This window comes from Ambystoma mexicanum, chromosome 14 (assembly GCF_040938575.1).
Source record: "Ambystoma mexicanum isolate Mex_15411 chromosome 14, UKY_AmexF1_1, whole genome shotgun sequence".
Lineage (NCBI taxonomy): Eukaryota > Metazoa > Chordata > Amphibia > Caudata > Ambystomatidae > Ambystoma > Ambystoma mexicanum.
In genome coordinates, this window is record NC_090940.1 from 206,315,723 (window position 1) to 206,333,445 (window position 17,723).

General features: G+C 48.5%; 1 protein-coding gene across 2 annotated transcripts in view; it reads left to right on the forward strand.

Moving 5' to 3' along the window:
- Positions 1 to 17,723, forward strand: part of HIF1A (hypoxia inducible factor 1 subunit alpha) — a 650,717-nt gene that overhangs the window by 300,014 nt on the left and 332,980 nt on the right. For both annotated transcript variants that reach the window (XM_069638929.1, XM_069638928.1), the window contains exon 9: positions 15,029 to 15,249. In XM_069638929.1, the coding sequence (XP_069495030.1) occupies positions 15,029 to 15,249 (221 nt within the window). The remainder of the gene's footprint in view (positions 1 to 15,028; positions 15,250 to 17,723) is intronic.

The window sequence follows — 17,723 nt, forward strand, 5'->3', positions numbered from 1 at the left end:
CATCCGTCTAGAGCTGTGCCACTGCGGCCGCCATCCCGCTGCAGCGGGTAGCGTCACTACCGCTGCCAGGCAGTTCTGGGTAAGTATCTTGTGTGGCTTGCAGCACCACGATTCACCACACAAGGCACGGACATTGTAAACGATAGCTACTGTAATGTTTGGGTTGGAAATTCAATGGGTCGAGGAAAGGTTTCAATTTTGAAAATTGGGGTTTGGGGAGTTTGCGGGGGGATCCCACCCCAATGAAAACTACTCTACACAAGTTAGAGGGAGCTGTCCAGTGCTGAAATAGATTCAATACAGCTACAATGTATTTCAGCACTGGACAGCTCCCTCTGACTTGTGTAGTATTGGTGAGCAATTTCAGTACTGGGGCCTTTATTTTATGGGGGGGGTAGGTCCCCCCATTAAAAAATAACATGTATCAAGTGCACTCGCTGACACTACACAAGTTAGAGGGAGCTGTCCAGTGCTGGATTAGATTGTTACTTTTTGTACTCTACTTCAGTGCTGGACAGCTCCCTGTAATGTTAAAACATTATGCATGTTTCAGCGACTTGCCATTCAAAAAATGTAAAGTGTTTATGTAACGAAACTCTATTCGATGAAAGGGTCTTGATGTATAAACACTTTCCACTTTATGTATGGCAATTCTTTGAAACATCTTTCTCTGAAAAAGATTTGATCTAACATCACCTCGATGTACATCTTTCGATGGAAAGACATGTAACCTCTGTAAATTAGGTGGATCTTAAGGGTGGCTGTGGCCGACAAAGAGTGTTGAATTGATAGCAGCTCGCCAGAGCTGATGGTTAGGTTTGGGGTTTCTCTAATGGGGAGGGTCGTTTTAGCAATGAAGGCTACTCCGCCTCCTTTGGCCATCAATCTATCTTTCCTGAATATGGTGTAGCCATCCAGAATGGATAGAGAGAGGGAGGGGCCAGCAGCAGGATGCAGCCATGTTTCCGTGATTGCTAGGAAGTCTAGTTTGTTGGTCGCAATGAGGTCAGATATATCGAGGGCATGACAATGATGACGGGCAGCAGTAGGGTTCAGAGGTAGGATGTCCCACAAGTGAGCAAAAAAGTTGTGGAGTGCAACAATAGACCCTTCTGGTTCCAGCAAGGAAGCAGCGCGTTTCACCTCGGGTCCAGTGATTACCACGCAGACACGGGGCTTCATGAGAGCACCAGGGGGTGCAGATGTCCCCATACAGGAGGCTAGATCAAAGGCGAAGGGTTTGAAATGCTTACCCGGCATGGAGAGACAGAGTTGGAAATTTCGGAGCCTCAAAGGTAGTTATTTCTTCAGCAGCAGTATCCCTAGTCCCCTTTTTTCGGGTTTTTCCAAGGCAAGTTTCAGCAAACCAATCCCTCAAAGGGCTCTGGCTCTCTTGTGATATATTGTTATATCTATATCTCGCAACAGTGTCTTTCAAAGCTCCTTACAAAGTTTAGGTTGTCATCCCTTCAGGATTGGCGAGCCAAAATTAATTCACTAAGTGGCACACACAGATGTAGACTGAGGTGTCAAGGAGCTCCTCCCCCAGTCTACACCAGATACCCACATAGGCAGAATTGCCATTTTGGCCATTCTTCTTGGTCCAAACAAAGACCACAAAACAAAATGGCTTGTGTGTAGGACTTATAAATTGCATTGGTAGTCCTTTTGCCACCTTTTTGGGGCAAATGGTTACTGACAGTAAAAAGACTGGGTTCTGCAGCAAAAAAGAAAAACAGCTGCCACCAACCCACTCAAACACACTTTCTGGCTGAACAAAGTCTCCAGGGATCAATGGCGTGCTCTAGGAATTCCCCTGCCTGGTGGCCATATTGTTTACTAAAGGTAGCATACCATTAATTAATTGTGGCTTTAGGTGGATCTCTGTAGTAGTCCCTCTGACATTAAAAAGTCTTGGGCTACTTAGGTTGGCAAAAGGAACCCAAGAATGGAATTCGGACCGAACTGGCACAAGGGTGAAAATAGTATTCCAATTACAAAACATGTATATTTCACAACCTAGCTCCTGCAAAGGTACTTTGAAGCCAGTGATAAGATTAGTATGATAGCTTTTCAATTAACTAGTAGTGTTTAGTTTTCTTCAGATCAGTTTAATGGGTGTGTAAATTAACTGATTATTTAAAGACTGATGTAAGTTTGATATGCTGTTTTACCATTTTTGTTGTTTGCTCAGAATGTAATATTTTCTAATTTTCAAAGGGTGCATAATTTTGCTTACCTTTCAACCTCCACGATATCCGTAATGGCAAAGTGTGCCAAATGTTGTATATTCATATTCTTTCTACCAAATAATTAATTTGTACCTCCTCATATTCCATCTTGCCATTGTTTTGTTATTATTATTTTTTTTTTTATTTTGTTGCGATTTTAGACAATGGCCCTCATTACGACCCTGGCGGAAAGTGACTGACCGGACCGCCACAGCGTAAATAGCGTTTCCGCCATTGCAAGAAGGAGCAAAGTGCGGCCCATTCCGACCCATCGGGCACGAGCACCACGGCATGGCGGAAGTGCAAAGTCCGCGATGGCGGAAATGAACCCAAAACGGCCCACACCGCCGCCGTACGGCGCCCTAGGTGCAATACCGCCACCCATCACAGCGGACACCGCAGTGTGCGCCTACCGTAAAGTACGGTGACCGGAAATATACGGAAACGGAAGTTAAAACACGGGCCCGGAACGGGAAACAAGCCGCCGTACACCTATAAAACCACTAAAACCACACAACCACTAAAATCACTACCCTGAGACACAACCCAACCCGTCATCCACCCTAGCGAAACCAAGAAAAATGGGAAAAGTAGCGAAGAAAGCGTGCGACCGCAAGCGGCAGGTCCACTTCTCCCGTGAGGAACTCACCGTGCTAACAGAGACCCTCCAGGAGAATGCTGCCGTCGTCTTCTCCACGCAAATGACCAGGACGGCACTCGCAAACAAGAAGGCCATATGGGCTCTGGTGGCACAGCGGGTAAGTGCGGTGGGGACCGCACCCCGCACCCCACAGCAATGCCGTAAGCGATGGGACGACCTGCGGATACGCGTCCGCAGCATACTCTCTGCCAACCGCAACATTGCCACAGCCACCGGGGGAGGGTCGGAATCACCCATCAAGCTGACCCCCTGGGAAGAAATCTGTGCCTCCACCATCGGAATGGAGAGCATAGAGGGAGTCGGAGGGATGGAGAAAGGAGTGCAGACATCCGAAGAATCAGGTAGGTGGGCCTAATGAAACAATGCCAAAACCACAAAGTCCATCCATGTGAAGCACCATGTGTCCCCATAGTGCAACAGAAACACATGTCCAGGAGAACGTCCACACACATCGTCCTGATAGCGCACGTTAAAACCCACAATAAATACATAAATAATTAAAAACCCCTAAAACACGCACTACACGTGCAGCAGGCACACCCTAACTGCAGGCTGCCAAACAACTGCACCCTCACTCCACACAAAAATGGAAGCACCTCCAAGGCCCCGACCCAAATCACCCTCAGGTACCACCCCAATGCATGTGATACATTGCCATTCCAATTCCCACAGACCCATTAATAACGCTCGCCCTCCTTTACTCCACCACAGGGTCCGATCCAAACGACGAGCTGCAGGACACCCCTACCAGCACACCTGCAAAGAGGGCCAAGACCAACGGCCAAAGACCCTCCACCTCAGCTGCACGCATCAAGACACGGCAGCAGCACAAATCAGGTGGCAGCACAGAGGAGGGAACATCAACAGGCACCCCAGCAGCCAGCATGCCCACAACACCACCACCACAGGTCCACCCAACGGATGCCACAGAAGGCACTGCCTCCGGTGGCAGCAGCACCATAGGTGACACCCCATTGATGGCAGCATGCTCCGACACAGAAGACGGGGATGTCGAAGTCAGATCCATCCATGACCTGTCCCAATCCCCCTGTCTGTTCCATCCCGTACTACATGAGGATACCACGCAGGGGCACCCACAAGACGACGACTGGCCATCCCCCACAAGCCCTGTGGCAGGGCAACATGAGGACAACAGCCCCTCTGTGACACCCCCGCAAATGGCCATGGCCCAGCAGAGGCAACAGTCCCTCGACCAGTTAATAGTGCAACAGCAGCAACTGGCCACGCTCCTCAAGGACCATGCCGATGAATGTGGGGGCACTAAGGCAGACATAGAAACATCAACTGAGACACTTAGGGCAGAAATGGAGAGAGGTACAGAGACACTAAGGGCACAAATGGAGAGTAGCACCGAGAGCCTTAGAGTCCAAATGGAGAGAAGCACCGAGAGCCTGAGGGGGGAACTGCATGCGACGTCCAAAGACGTATGTGGTGAACTTGCCGCAGTGCGCCGTGTGCTCACTGAGCTCTCGCAAACCCTTAGGGACATGCATGGACGTGAGCAGGCAGAGACATCATCCGTTGCAAGTTCCGTCCAGGGCAGCCCCCAACGTAGATCTGGGAGGAACCTGCGCTCCACAGGCAGGGGTGCCCCTGATACCCGCAGAGGGGGCTTGCAATAGCGACTGCCCACTGACGATGAGCATCTTTGGACACTGGTGTTCGGGGGGGAGGTGGGAGGGTGGAGGGGGTGTGTTGGGCTCACTTGGGTGGCGGGTCGATAGGGTGTACAACATGATATCACATATGCCATAAAAAGTGCACGATCAACCAATGAGATGTGTGGACATTGATCTTTGTGTACTAGGCCATCATAGGCGTACAGTCCATATTGTGCATGTCCCAGACACACACAGTGCCACGAGTCCCGTGTCCATGTATCAGCCACCAGGCGTGAGTGCTAGAAGCATACATCAATGAGATGCTGACGAATGTCACGGGCCTCCGGTGCCTCGCAGACTCCTTGAGGTGCTGCCACATCCCCACCCTCATCATGACCATCTTCAGGTGCTTGCAGTTCTGCGTCAGGGGGCATGGGCACATTTCTACGTACGCACATGTTGTGGAGCATGACACATGCCATCACCATCTTTGCAACCTTCTCATGGCGGTACAGGAGTGCCCCGCCAGACCTGCTGAGGCACCGGAAACGAGCCTTCAGTAGGCCGAATGCCTGTTCTATGACTACACGGGTACGTGAGTGGGCATGGTTGTAGTCCTCCTCATGCTGGTCCCGTGGGTTCCGGACTGGTGTGAGGAGCCATCTCTTCAGTGGATATCCAGCATCACCTGTATGTGGACGAGAAACGTATGATGTGGAATGCCATTGCTACGTACGCACACCCCCCCCCCCCCCCGCCCCCTTCCTGCCAGGTCATTGCCGAATCACATACCCCACATCATCATGCATGAAATGAGACTCACCGAGTAGCCAGGATCTGTTCCCTGCGTGTCGCTCCATGTAGCGTGGTATTGTAGAGTTCCTCAAGACCATAGAATCATGGGTTGATCCAGGGAATCGGGCACAACAATGTGTAATGATCCTGTTGTAGTCACACACCATTTGTACATTCAGAGAATGAAATTGTTTTCGGTTGCGGTACTGGGCCTCCATGGCATGTGGGACGACCAATTCCACATGGGTGCAGTCGATGGCACCAATGCAACCCGGTATGCCGGCAAGTGCATGGAATCCCACTTTTGTGTTGGTAATTTCCAGCTCCGAGCGTGGTAGGGAGATGTAGTCGTCTGCTTGCTTCAGGAGGGCATCGAGCACTTGCAATAGTGTCCGTGAGAACAGTGGCTGAGAAATGCCATGCAACTGTCCGACTGTGTGCTGGTAGGTGCCTGTGGCCAGGAAGTGGAGTACAGACACCACCTTCAGTAGGGGTGGGATGGCGGTTGGGCTATCTATCATGCTGACAAGGTCAGCCTGTGTCATGTCCACAATGGCGGTTATGGTGTCCCGGTCCAGACGGTAGAGGGTGTGGATCTGCTCATCAGTGAGGTTGAACGGATGTGCTCGGAGGCGTGGGATTGCGGGCTGCCTGCGTGGTGGTAGTGGCTGTGCTGGCGGCCCTTGCTGGCCCTGCCTTGGCCTCCTCCTCCTCCTGCGTCTCCTCCGTGCGGCCGGTTGTAGTTGGTGTTCGTCTTCTTCTTGGAGTTGGAGTACTTGCAGTGCTATCAGGTCCCCCAGGGCCAACATCGCGAGTCCTGCCGGTAGCATTTCGGTGTGGTTGTGGGAGGAGACTGGCTGTGCAATTTATGTGTTTCCAGGCTGAATGGCCTCCACCTGTGGTGATTCATTCCACCTGTGCAAACTGCTCTCCCCTTTGGCCGAGCACGTTCCGCGCACAACGCTGCAATTCGTGGAATGGCATCTTGCTATTGCAATCTTGTATTTGTACCCGATGGCCGTGTAACATTGGTTGATATGTTCATTCTGCTGTGGTCCCATTGTTTCACATACTATCTGTGCAGTCGCGAACAGAGTTGTGAAGGGTCAGTGGAACGTAGTACTCGAGTAACGGTGGACCCTCATGCATCACTGTACCGAGTTGCAACGACGGGCGGGGCGTCCCATTCGTGGGTGAAGGCAGTTGCCATTTTCACACACAGCCGCACTCGATGGATTAATTAGTGTTTTCAAACGGCCACAGATGCCTCTTCGACGTGATGTTGCAAATGAGGAATTCGAAGGGCGGCGCTTTCGGTTTTCAGCTAGCGGCGAGGAGATGCCCACAGGTCTGACTGCAAATATAACGTTCTATTGTTCAATGTCCTTGGGACAGGGGCCATGGCGAGAATGCTATGATTGATATGAATAGTATGGGATGCGCAATTGCGTAGTGGACGATAAGGCAGGACGTTCCCAAATACATGTTACTTCGCTAGACTGGGATTACGTGCTGGGGCACTGTGGATTTTGCAGGCTGCATTACGCACAGACTCAATGGATATTTCTAATGTTATGTGAGTAAATATTCAGGCGTTTTCATTACGGGATGAGGGAATGATGAATGGATGCATGGGCAGGTGATTTGATACAGAGTTTGCCATGTACAGGGCTTCTTGGGATCTGTCCGCCCCCCCTGCGCTATGTGATGCAGGGCTGCCATAGTGGGACCATCGTCTATCTGGCCTTGTTGAGCCCTCCCTGTCTCAACGCGCCTTCAGACACTTGTGTCCATGCACGTTACCAATCCCATCTGAATGATTCTGTTTTCACAGACGCATGCACAGGTACACTCGTTTGTGATGGTGTTTTCACCTCGATATAGATAGTTATGATTCGCAAGTGGTTTTGGGGTGGTGATGATCCTTTGGAGTGGGCTTGCATGCATATGGCTGTGGATCTAGTGTGATCATTGAAGTGAGTTGTTCGAATGTAGTTCTGATGGCCATTCTATTCTGTTTCTTTTCTTTTGGTTGACAGGTATCTCCTCCCCTTTTGCCACTGCCATCTGTATGCCACTCCTGCAGATGGGTTTTACTCCCGACACCTGCTGCTTCGTGTTAATCAGTGGAGCAGCATTACGATCTTATGGGACGATCGCCAATGGGCCACATGCCCTTACGCAGTACTGGTGGCTCGGAGCAACATTTCGGCCTTTCAGCTGGACTAGTGCCTCCCCATTGGGACGGCCCTGCGGTTCTGTGCGCTTCCATGTTGCCTTTTCGTACGTGAATGTGGCTCTGTGTACCATGAGGGAACAGGGCGTCACACAAGTAGTGGCTGGTCATTTCTTGCGGATGCAGCCCACAATGGTGTAATGTGTTTTGGAGTTCATGGCCTGATGGCTGTATGGGCTTGGTGATATTGATGTGCATTAAAATTCTATTCTGATATGGGCCGTGTAGCGTTCTTCTTTGCAAGTGATGTGGCATATTCCTATTTGGGGAGCGATGTATTGTGAGGGGATCTGCATTGGGTTCCAGCTTCGGAGTTTTGTTGCGTGGTCCTGTACTGGGCGCGTTTGCCTACGAAGTCCGTGAGGTCAGGGATGGGGGCTGCCAATATGACAGTTTGAATGTTGTCATGCTCAGGGGCGGGGGATTGGGTTTTGTGTGACAGATGCCGGTCAGCCAGGTGGACTGGTGGAATGTTGTGATTTTCTGAATATTGCTGGTCACAGGTGCCTGTGTTTGCGTGCGTTTCTTGGTGGGGGACTGTGGTCATGTCCATTGGGATGGCTTCTGTATTCGTGCCATCTGTGCCCTGCAGCTCCCATTGGCCCCTCTTGAGGTTCATTTGTTCGTTGGCATGCATGGGTGACTTGTGCATTTCACTGGTTGCATTGTGGCTTCGTTGCACCTACGGGGAGTTGTACTTTGTGGGCAGGGAGCGGTGTACGGGCAGTCAGTGGGGCCGTTTACGGTTGATTCGCGATGCCGTACTTCTCACCATGGCGGAATGGTGCATTCCGCCATGCTTGATGGCGTTCGGTACATGTCCGCTGGGGTCGGAATTGGCGTACCGTTGCGCCATGGTGGTGTTTACGGTTTGGCATGGCGCGCGCGCGCGTGCTTGGTGCAGTTAGCGTTGGCGTTCACTACGGTGTCGCTAATGGCATCGTACTTTGCGGTGACGGGTCATAGTCGCACCGAGCGCTATTCGATGGCGGTATTGCATTTCCGCCATCGTTTTCCGAATTCCGCCAGGGTCGTAATGAGGGCCAATGCCTTTTGATGGGGAAGGATTCCATTATTGGGATTCTGCGTCGCCCCCAACAACCCTTGTTTTTCAGGCTCTGGCCCCTTTTGTGGTCAGGGAGACTTTAACCAAAGCCACCCTGCTGCTGAAAAACAATTACAATATGATACTATGGTAGCCCATGCAGCTCCTAGAACAGCGGTCCTTTAGGAAGATTTCAAGCAGATTTACTGCATTAGTAGCCCAATGAACCTTTGGTAGTCATTGGGGTACTAATGCATTTTTTATTTTTGTAAAGTTCAGCTCTCTGCCATTTTGTTTTTGGGCCATTAGTTTGTCTTGGGAAACATACGAGGCATGCCTGGAATTGGTGTTGTGAAAACATGAGCTCAATTGGAGCCCAGCCCTGCACCAGCTATGTGGTTTGGACTAGTTTAGACTGGCCCCTGGTCCTAGACAGGCCAATAAACATCCTGTGTGGGTGTTGGAATCCCAGTGTGCAAAATTGCATGGGAGTCCCTGCTAGCCCCACCCCCTGAATCCCTCTGGGGGCTATATGCTCCTCCCAAATTGGGTTCATGGAAAATTGCGAAGTGAGTCTGCACGAGGAGTCAATAAGGGTGGGTGGGGGTGTCACATCACTTAGCATCTCCTTATAGTCCCACCTATATAGTTTCCCCTAAAATCCTTATCTGCCATGTAAGGGTCCAGAAATAAGACTTCCGGCACAAGGGTTCATAGTGTTGGCTATAAACCTTTATTCAAGCGTTAAAAAGGAAAAGAAACCCCTAACTCTAAGAGGGCTTTCCCTGCCTCAACTGAAATAACTAGTGTTAGATGTCCAAAGCGAAAGTCCCAATGTTCAGTCTCAAAATCCTAACTCTGTCCCTTACACACTAAACTAGCTAAATCAAAGGAGCAGATGTCCAAAGGAATGACTGTCTTCCCTTGGCCAAACGTTAGTGCTTGTCATAGTTTCCCAATGGGGTTTTAGCCACTCATTGTCTGAGGTAAATGGCTTGCTTTACTCCGGCTTACAACGCAGTTCCTTCTGGTCTCAGGCCCTGGTTGGCAGCTTTGGCTTCCCCTTGCCAGATACTGCTGAAGAACAGCCTGGGTGCACTACCCAAGCTGTTGTGGGTGCCTGCCTCTAATGTGCAGACCTGGTTCCCTCTCACCAGGTACTGCAGCAAAAGATAGCCTGGGCACACTTCCCAAGCTGTAGCAGGTTTTTGACCCTTGTATGCAAACCTGGTCCCCTCTCACCAGGTACTGTGACGAAGAGTTGCCTAGATGCACTTTCCAAGCTGTAGTGGATCCCACAGACTTGGTTCACTAAGGTGCCAACTACTGTGTGAAGATTCCACTATTCTTCAATTTTAGTTATTTGGGTGTGAGTCCCAGACCCACAATGCAGACTTTACTTTTTCTTTCTTTGGACTTGGTTTACTCTTCTGCCAAGTCCTGGTACCAGTCTGTGTACCTCTTTGCTTTCCTCCTGGAGCATTATGGTCCCAGACCCTCATTTCCCAGCTTTCTGGCCCATCTGACCCCCTCCTGTTTCAGCCTTCTCTGTGTTCCCGCTTCCTGGTGTGGCTTACACGGTTGCTGGCTACCTTAAGGCAGCTGGTTTTGCTCAGGGTCCTCCACTAACTTCCGAGCTTCCCTTTCTCTGCGCGGCTCTGCAGTCTTCTTTCCTTTTGGAACTTCATGCTTTTGCACTCTCAAGGTTCCCAGGTCTTTGGGTCATCTGGAGTCTTTGCCAGCTTGGGAGCCGAGCGGTCCTCCTGTCCTGGACTGGCCCAGGACACGCTCTCCTTCCTCTTTGTTCCGGTCAGCACCCGCCTGCACGTCTGGTTCTTCCTCGCTCCCGTGGTTCCTCCATGGAGGGATTGACGACCTGTCAAGTCCTTCTTTGTTTTTTTGCTTGTTTCCTCCAATCAATGGTCTGTAAACGCTAGACTGATGAAAGTGGTTTCAATGGTTATTCAGTATTGCTCCGCATTCCCCCTCATCTCAGTACCAAGTGAGTGCTGATGTGGTAACTCACTAAGACTCTTCCTAGTCTCTGTACGTTCTATTTGTACTGCTTTAGAAAAGTACATAGAGTAGGTTTGAAGAGGAATGAGGTGAAGGAAAGGTGTGGTAACTGTGGCAAAGGGGTCTAGGGTCAGGTGATTGATGGGAATACTATGTCATCCTGATGTGGTCGTCACTGGTCCCCTCCCATGAGATCCACCCCCCGAGTACCACCCAAGGAGAACTATTGGGTAGTGGTCTTATGGAAAGGGGCTCCCACTTTGGGAACAGTGACGACGACATGAGATTCCTTACAACCCCCTACCTCTCTGACTCACAGAAGTAACCCCTGCAAAAGCTGGAGGGTCAGTGCCTTTGCGTTAGAAACCTCTTTAGGTAAATGCGATTTGCCAAACTAAGTTGAAGAGTATGGCTCGACACTTAGCTTACCAACTTCTTAGATTAGGGTCTCTGAAATAATGCTTGCTTATCCTGAACTACTGGTTTCCCCACTAAACTACTAACTAAACTTTTAGCTCCAGGTTGGGATTCTCTGGCTAGCCGTTGTGCCCAGCCTTGAAGTCCTTAATTAAATGAGGCAGTTCAACTAGAAGTTCTCCTTTTAAAACGGACTTCTTCCATTTCAAGTTTTAGACCCTTTGTGAGCATCATCTTGTACTCTTCTTTTTAGACTGTGGCACAGTCTCTTAAATCAGTTGATTTCCAAAGCTGGTCTGACTTCTCCTCTATAGGAGTCTTTTGAAGATGAGGCCTAGATGATTTACAGGATCGTTTCCGTCTCTCAGAAAACAAACCTAAGCAAAACACTCACACGCTGGAGATGCTCAGTCTTTCTTCACGTTAACATTTTCTGTCACGAGGACTCTCCTTTGCAGCAGCAGACGGAAGCACGCTATGAGCAAAATGCTCCTCTTGCACGTTACCTTTCCTCGCAGTTTATATCACTTCACTATTTCGCTGATTCCTTTTTGACCGAAAAGAAACAAAGTATTTAGCACACTAATAGTCTCTCTTAAGCTTTGAGTAGACTGTTAGTCACAGGTGCTGCCTTCTCTATCTCTTCAGGAAGAGTGACCTATTTGCAAAGAACACAAATTCCCTGCATGAGGCTGGCGCCCCCCCTGGGGAGATGGTCTTTGTCTCACGCATGCATTTTCTTTCAAAGTTGCTGCCGATATGCTTGCAGATTTTCTGGTTAATTTACACTGCAGAGGTTAGTTAAGACTCTGTCTCCAAGGATCCGATGAAAGGAAGTTGAAAACCTTTTAAATGTTTGTTTCTCAGCATTCACCTTATGATATCAAGCACTATGCTCCCTCGATTTTGGAAATTGGAGGCCTGCAATTATACGGTTAAGATAAATGATTGTAACTAATATAGAATCTATACAACAGGGCTGGACTGTATCCTCCCCCACCTAATGGCCGTACCGGCGCTAGACCCGATGTCCTCCCCTTTAACACTGGTTTATTTATGGCTACTGTACGTCTTTCTGAGCTGTCTTAGTCGTCCTCTTGGTCGTCCTCACTGATTGGACTGAATTCTGGGCTGGGACCATTTCTCGATTGTTTGCTGCAATTTTCCCAAATTAATGCTTGGTCCTCTTCCTTGCGGTAGGAACCCGCTGTTGTCCAGAAGGGCAGTGTTGGGGAGAATTTTTATTTTAGCGCTGAATTCCTCCCACCTTATAGACCCCAGCTCTTTTGCTGGATTTAGGACTTTTTAATTTTAACTCCTGAGTTAGTGGGACCTTTTTCTCCATCTCATGTGTTTTTTACCTGATTTGGATTTTGTGTTTTTACTGTTTTGGAGTCTGACAAACTCCATAGGCATCTACTTTTTGCATGTTGACATGCAACACTTTTAGTGTGTCTGGAAGGACAGGATGTGAAGGAGGGTCCTGAAATTCCCCTGCCCTTTCTCATTGGAATTCCTGCACAAAACCAGTCCTAATTGGCCAGCTTTCAGGACAGCCACCCTGCTGTGTGATTAACCGCCTAGACTTTGCTTGAATGGGAAATCTTGCTTAAAAAGCAAGGTTCTTGGGACTACAGGCAGAGTTGACCACTGGAAGAAACATCCAAAGAAGAAACCGTGAAGATAAGCCTGCTGCAACCTCCTGGACCTTCAGTTGCCCAGTGAAGCCCTGCTGCTGTGCTGACCTCCTTTTTCACCTCGACAGAGGAGTTAAGACGGAATGACTTCTCCTCTTGGGTTAGTGGGACCAACTAACCCTGAGACGAACTCCACTTGGTGCCATCCTCTACTTGCTGTGCCTCTCCGTTGCTGCAGAAGCCAACTGCCAGGGGGCGAGTGTCCATAATCGAGTGCAACATCTGCCGCAGAACGAATCCGGCCTCCTAAAGACACTCCAGAAGCAGGGAATCCCGATCCAGAGTCCAGTACCGAGGGAGCAAGTAAAATCCAAACGGTGTTCAGTGTTCTGCATCAGTGCTGTTTGCGAAGCGCTGAAACCGCAAAGTGATGCTGAAACGAAGAAAACCTGTAGCCGCCGACCTCTTGTCCCCACGACTGAGGCTCAGGAACCAGGGTCTGCTTGTCTGTACCAAGACGGAATCCATCTGGACCCCTTACTTCTAACGGAAGGTACATTTCCAGGTTTGAGGGTACTTACATTCTTGCCTTAAGTCGTGCTGTCTCACTTGAGACTTGCACCTACTTACTTTCTGAGTTGATTTCAACCCCCTTTGCACAGGCTCAACAGCTTGTGTACCTACAAGTGATTTTTCTGAACTCTCTAACTTTGTTCAACAGTTTTATCCAAGAAGTGCATCAGAACTGTAGACTGTGTCCAAATAACTTTGGCTGTCCTGGCTCCCTAAAGGTACTCTTCTAAATCCATTGACTTTGGTATTGCTTCTCCCCCCAATAGGTTGTGGCTTGTTAAACAAGGTTACTGCTGGGAAAGGCTTATCTAGACTTCATTGGAGGATTCAGTTGTACTCACATTTTCTGAGAAACTGTTCTAACCCTTTTGCTTCCCTTAACATTTCATTTCTGCAACTTAGAATCTACAAAGTAAATTAGTGTTATGTATAAATGCAAATACTATCCTTGTGATTGAAGTCACCTTCGGGTGTAGGAGAAATGTATTCAAACTATCCAAAGATTATTCACTGGCTTTATAGATTCTGAAAAGTAATTTCAAAGTTTATTCGTATTGTTAAAATCTTTTGCCTTTTTATGTTTATTTAAAACTGGCGTTAAATAAAATAACTATTTATAACTCGAACCTTGAGTGTCACTTGCCTACTTGCATTAAGAAATTCAATTGTACAGCTCTAGAGCTCACATTTGCCCCTCTTTAGATAGGCCTAGCTGCTCAGTCACAATACTAACTTGTGAAGTACAGACCTATACCGAAAGGTTGGTTACCTAATAGCAAGCAAATAAGTCTTGTGTAGTCTCACGCAGTGTGACTGCACCAATTCCTACGTAACAGGCGGATTGCTTCTTCCGACCTGTGGGGGAGAACTGAGACTTCTCAGACGTTTGCTCATAACCACAGCTACGCATACAGCCTTGGTGGACCTGTTGATTCCTCTGGGGAACATTTGACCTTACCTCATACTTGCCTAAAGTGGCATGGAAGATGCTTAACAAGTCCTGGTCTTAGTCTTGTTTATGAAAAGTGTGTTACATTGTAGAACTGTTAGTTCTTACTGTATATATTTTGTATGAGTGTAATAGAGCCTTATGTGTCTAGTACTGTAAGCCTTACCTAATCTTCACTTTTGGTGGCCCCCAGGTTTGGTTGCCGAAGTATTAACCCCCTTTCTACCTCTAGGTGTTGTATGAAATGTGTGGTGTACATTTGTAACATCGTACTATGTTCTAGAGGTTTAGGGATTATGGTGACAATTCTTTTGACCTTATTAGATATGTGTGATTTATTAAGTGTATTCATTTCAGTATGCTTGTGTGGAGTATTCTTTGGAGGGGGGGGGGGGGACTGTGAATCCACTGATCTTTACTGCAAGCCGTCCTCTCTCCTTTGAGTTAAGCCTGACTGCTCTGCCACAGCTACCATTATAGAGGTTGGTCTTTCCTTTTGGTTGGAACCCCTGTTCTACCTTTAGGTTAAATGGTTTTACATACCTCGAGTGCTGTGATAAAATCTCACTAGCACTTCTTTTGGTGCGTAAGAGTACAAAGTGGAGAAAATAAGCTAGTAAAATGTTCTCCCTGGTTTCGTGATCTCCATAGTAGCCTGGTCTAGCAAATGCTGAAAATACTTAATTTGAGGATTTAGCTGCAAATTTAAAAAGTTTTAAACTTTCTCAGTGTACACATTTTGGAGCATTTGTAACTTAAAACCAGTAGAAAAGGGGTAGTCTTGCTATGCATGCTGTGTTTGACTATATGGCTGTATAACTTGTAGTGTTTTCTTTTTTTTGACAGTGGCATTGTTGAGAAAGATTTAATTTTCTCCCTCGGTCAGACTGAGAGCATACTGAAACAAGAGCAGACTCCTGATGTAGAGATGACTTCAGTTGAGATTGAATCTGAAACTGAGCCCTCTAGCTTATTCGACAAGCTGAAGGCTGAACCAGATGCTTTAACCATGTTGGCACCAGATGCTGGAGATGTAATTATTCCTTTGGATGATTTCAGCACAAATGGTGAGTGGATTTTTTTGTGCTTGCTATGTGAATAGCATTAAAGTATTCACTGAAAAAGCAATTTTACATTTTCTAGTAACCACCATATATTTGTTGTCGGGTGGGTTGTACTTCATAAATGCTTGTAAAAATCCTCCAAATGTATTAGAGTAAGTGCCCAGGCATGCCTCTTAACCACTGTCCTTGCCACAACTTTTCTTACCTTTTCCTTTCTTGCAATTATTAATCACTGAATGGCGAAATATCTCATAACTCTACATATCCTTGTACTAGTCCGTCCTATACATTGTGTGGTTGGGGGAACGGGGGAAGGTAGAAAGTCAATTTTTTACCTGATGAGATGGCTGCCTGTATTACTTTTATGTCCTGTCCCCTTTCCTCCATACTTTTGGGACATTTGGTCCTTCGGGATGGGACCAGAGGAGTTTTTGAGGCATAAAAAATATTGTCCTTTTATTTTTAATGCGGGGGCCACCGTGCATGGCTGTAGCCCCACCTTCCGGAGCCCCGCCTAGCTAGCGCCTTCCAGTCCTTTTCTCTGCATAGTCGCGTTCGGACACACTTGCATCGTTGGGATTTTTTTTTTGCCATCTTGTCCTTCAAACTTCCTGCCCACTTCGGCGGTCACCTTCATATCCGTCTATGCCGGAGCGTCAGGGTTTCGTGTCCTGTTCATCTTGCAAGCGTCTCTTTGCAAGGGAGGATCCTCATTCTCTTTGTCTAGAGTGCTTGGGCCTAGAACATCGGTGGGATTCCTGTCTTTACTGTGAGACTGTATCTGTTCAAGCACTTCAGCGTAACCTGGTCAGGTGGGCGGACATGTCCCATCGGTTGCCTCCTGTTCACCTTCAGCAGTTAAAGGATGAGAAGAGGCCCTAAAAAGAAAATTTTCTTTTTAGGGCACCCTTGCCAGGTGACTCTTTCACGATGTCGTCCGATGCTGGGAGAAGTCTCAACGGCTCTAGCCTCACCAGGGTTAGCCCGAGTTATCCCGAAAGTGTTTTAATCTGGATACCGGAGTCCCTTATAAGGATCTCCTTCAAGGGGCTAAATGTACCTGGGTCACCCTTGAGGCTCCCCTGCCTAGGGATGAAACTACTGGATAACTCCTGAGGTATCACATACAGGGACCAATAGTACCGCATGATTTCCCAAGGTTCCCCAGTCGGAGGTAAAATGTACCAGGATTTCTCCTGAGGTTCCCTGGAAAGGGGCTAAAAGTACAAGGGTCATTCGTTAGGATCCCCAAAAAGGAACTAAAAAGGAAACCAGCAGGACTGAGGGTCCCCATTACGGGGGTCTTGATACCGGGCATTGGCCTGAAGTTCCCCTCAAAGGGGCAAAACTCCATACCGGTTCTGCTGAGGGATCAAAGAAGTCTGGTAAAGGTCCACTGTCTTCGAATACCGGCTCTGCTGAGGTTCCCCTCACAGCTCGCTAAAATCTATTGCACGGCTCCTAAAAATCCTCTCATAACAGCTTCAGATAGGCCTTTGACACAGGTTTCTTCAGAGTCAAAAATGGCGGCTCAGCCTGCACTGTCTGAGGCATTAATTTTGTCGGGCCGTCCAGATCCGCCAGCTTAACAATTTGGTCAGGAGCACTCCGGATAGTGACTGGGCCCCAATTTTCATTGCCCGAGCTGGATAACCGAAATCCTTTTAGGCCGTCAATCGACTGGAGTATGAGATTCCCTCTTCCGCCAACCATATCGTTTCCTCGCAACATCGGCCCCTCTGCATTATGTTCATCCAGTCAGGGGTGGGCCGTCTTGGCAGTCCATTTCAACAGAGTCATAGAAGTACAGTCGGTTGGATCGACCACTGCCCACGCAACAGCCTAGGGCGTCCCCGGAGGATGCTTTCTTGTGCAAATGTCAAGCCCTCATGCACTTGGACCCAATGAAGGTGTATTTTAGAAATCTCTGCCCTAAGCCTCTCGCGCCTCAACCCACTCCTCCACTGTCTCAGAATGGTTCGGAATTGCCTTCTCTGCTTCTAGCGGGCCACCTCCCACTACAGCAACTCCGGTGCCACCAACTCCTGTTTTGCAGCCTTCAGAACCGAGAGTGCCCGATCTGCCACGTGTTTCGGAACAGCCTTCATTTCCCACCAAACGAAAGAGGGGGAGATGAGCGAAGACAATGAGGACCCGCTCTTTTCTGTCAGGGCGTTCCATGACAGTCTTGCATTTGATGGTGGTGTTAGAAATTCCACTCGGGAACCCCCAGCTTTGCAGGAGGGAGCCCTATCGGGGGCCCTGACGTTGAAATCACAGGAGCGCTCAAATCTTTCTACAAAAGGACGTGCTGGCAGAAGCCCACAAAATTTGGGAGAAACCCAATAAGGGCCCTCGCATTAACAGGAAAATTGATGCTCGTTACAAACTCCAGTCATCTGAAGACATTCATTTGGTTTCCCGTCTGCTTCCTTCGTCCACAGTACTGGCGGCAGCTACGCTTCAGTCTAAGCCTT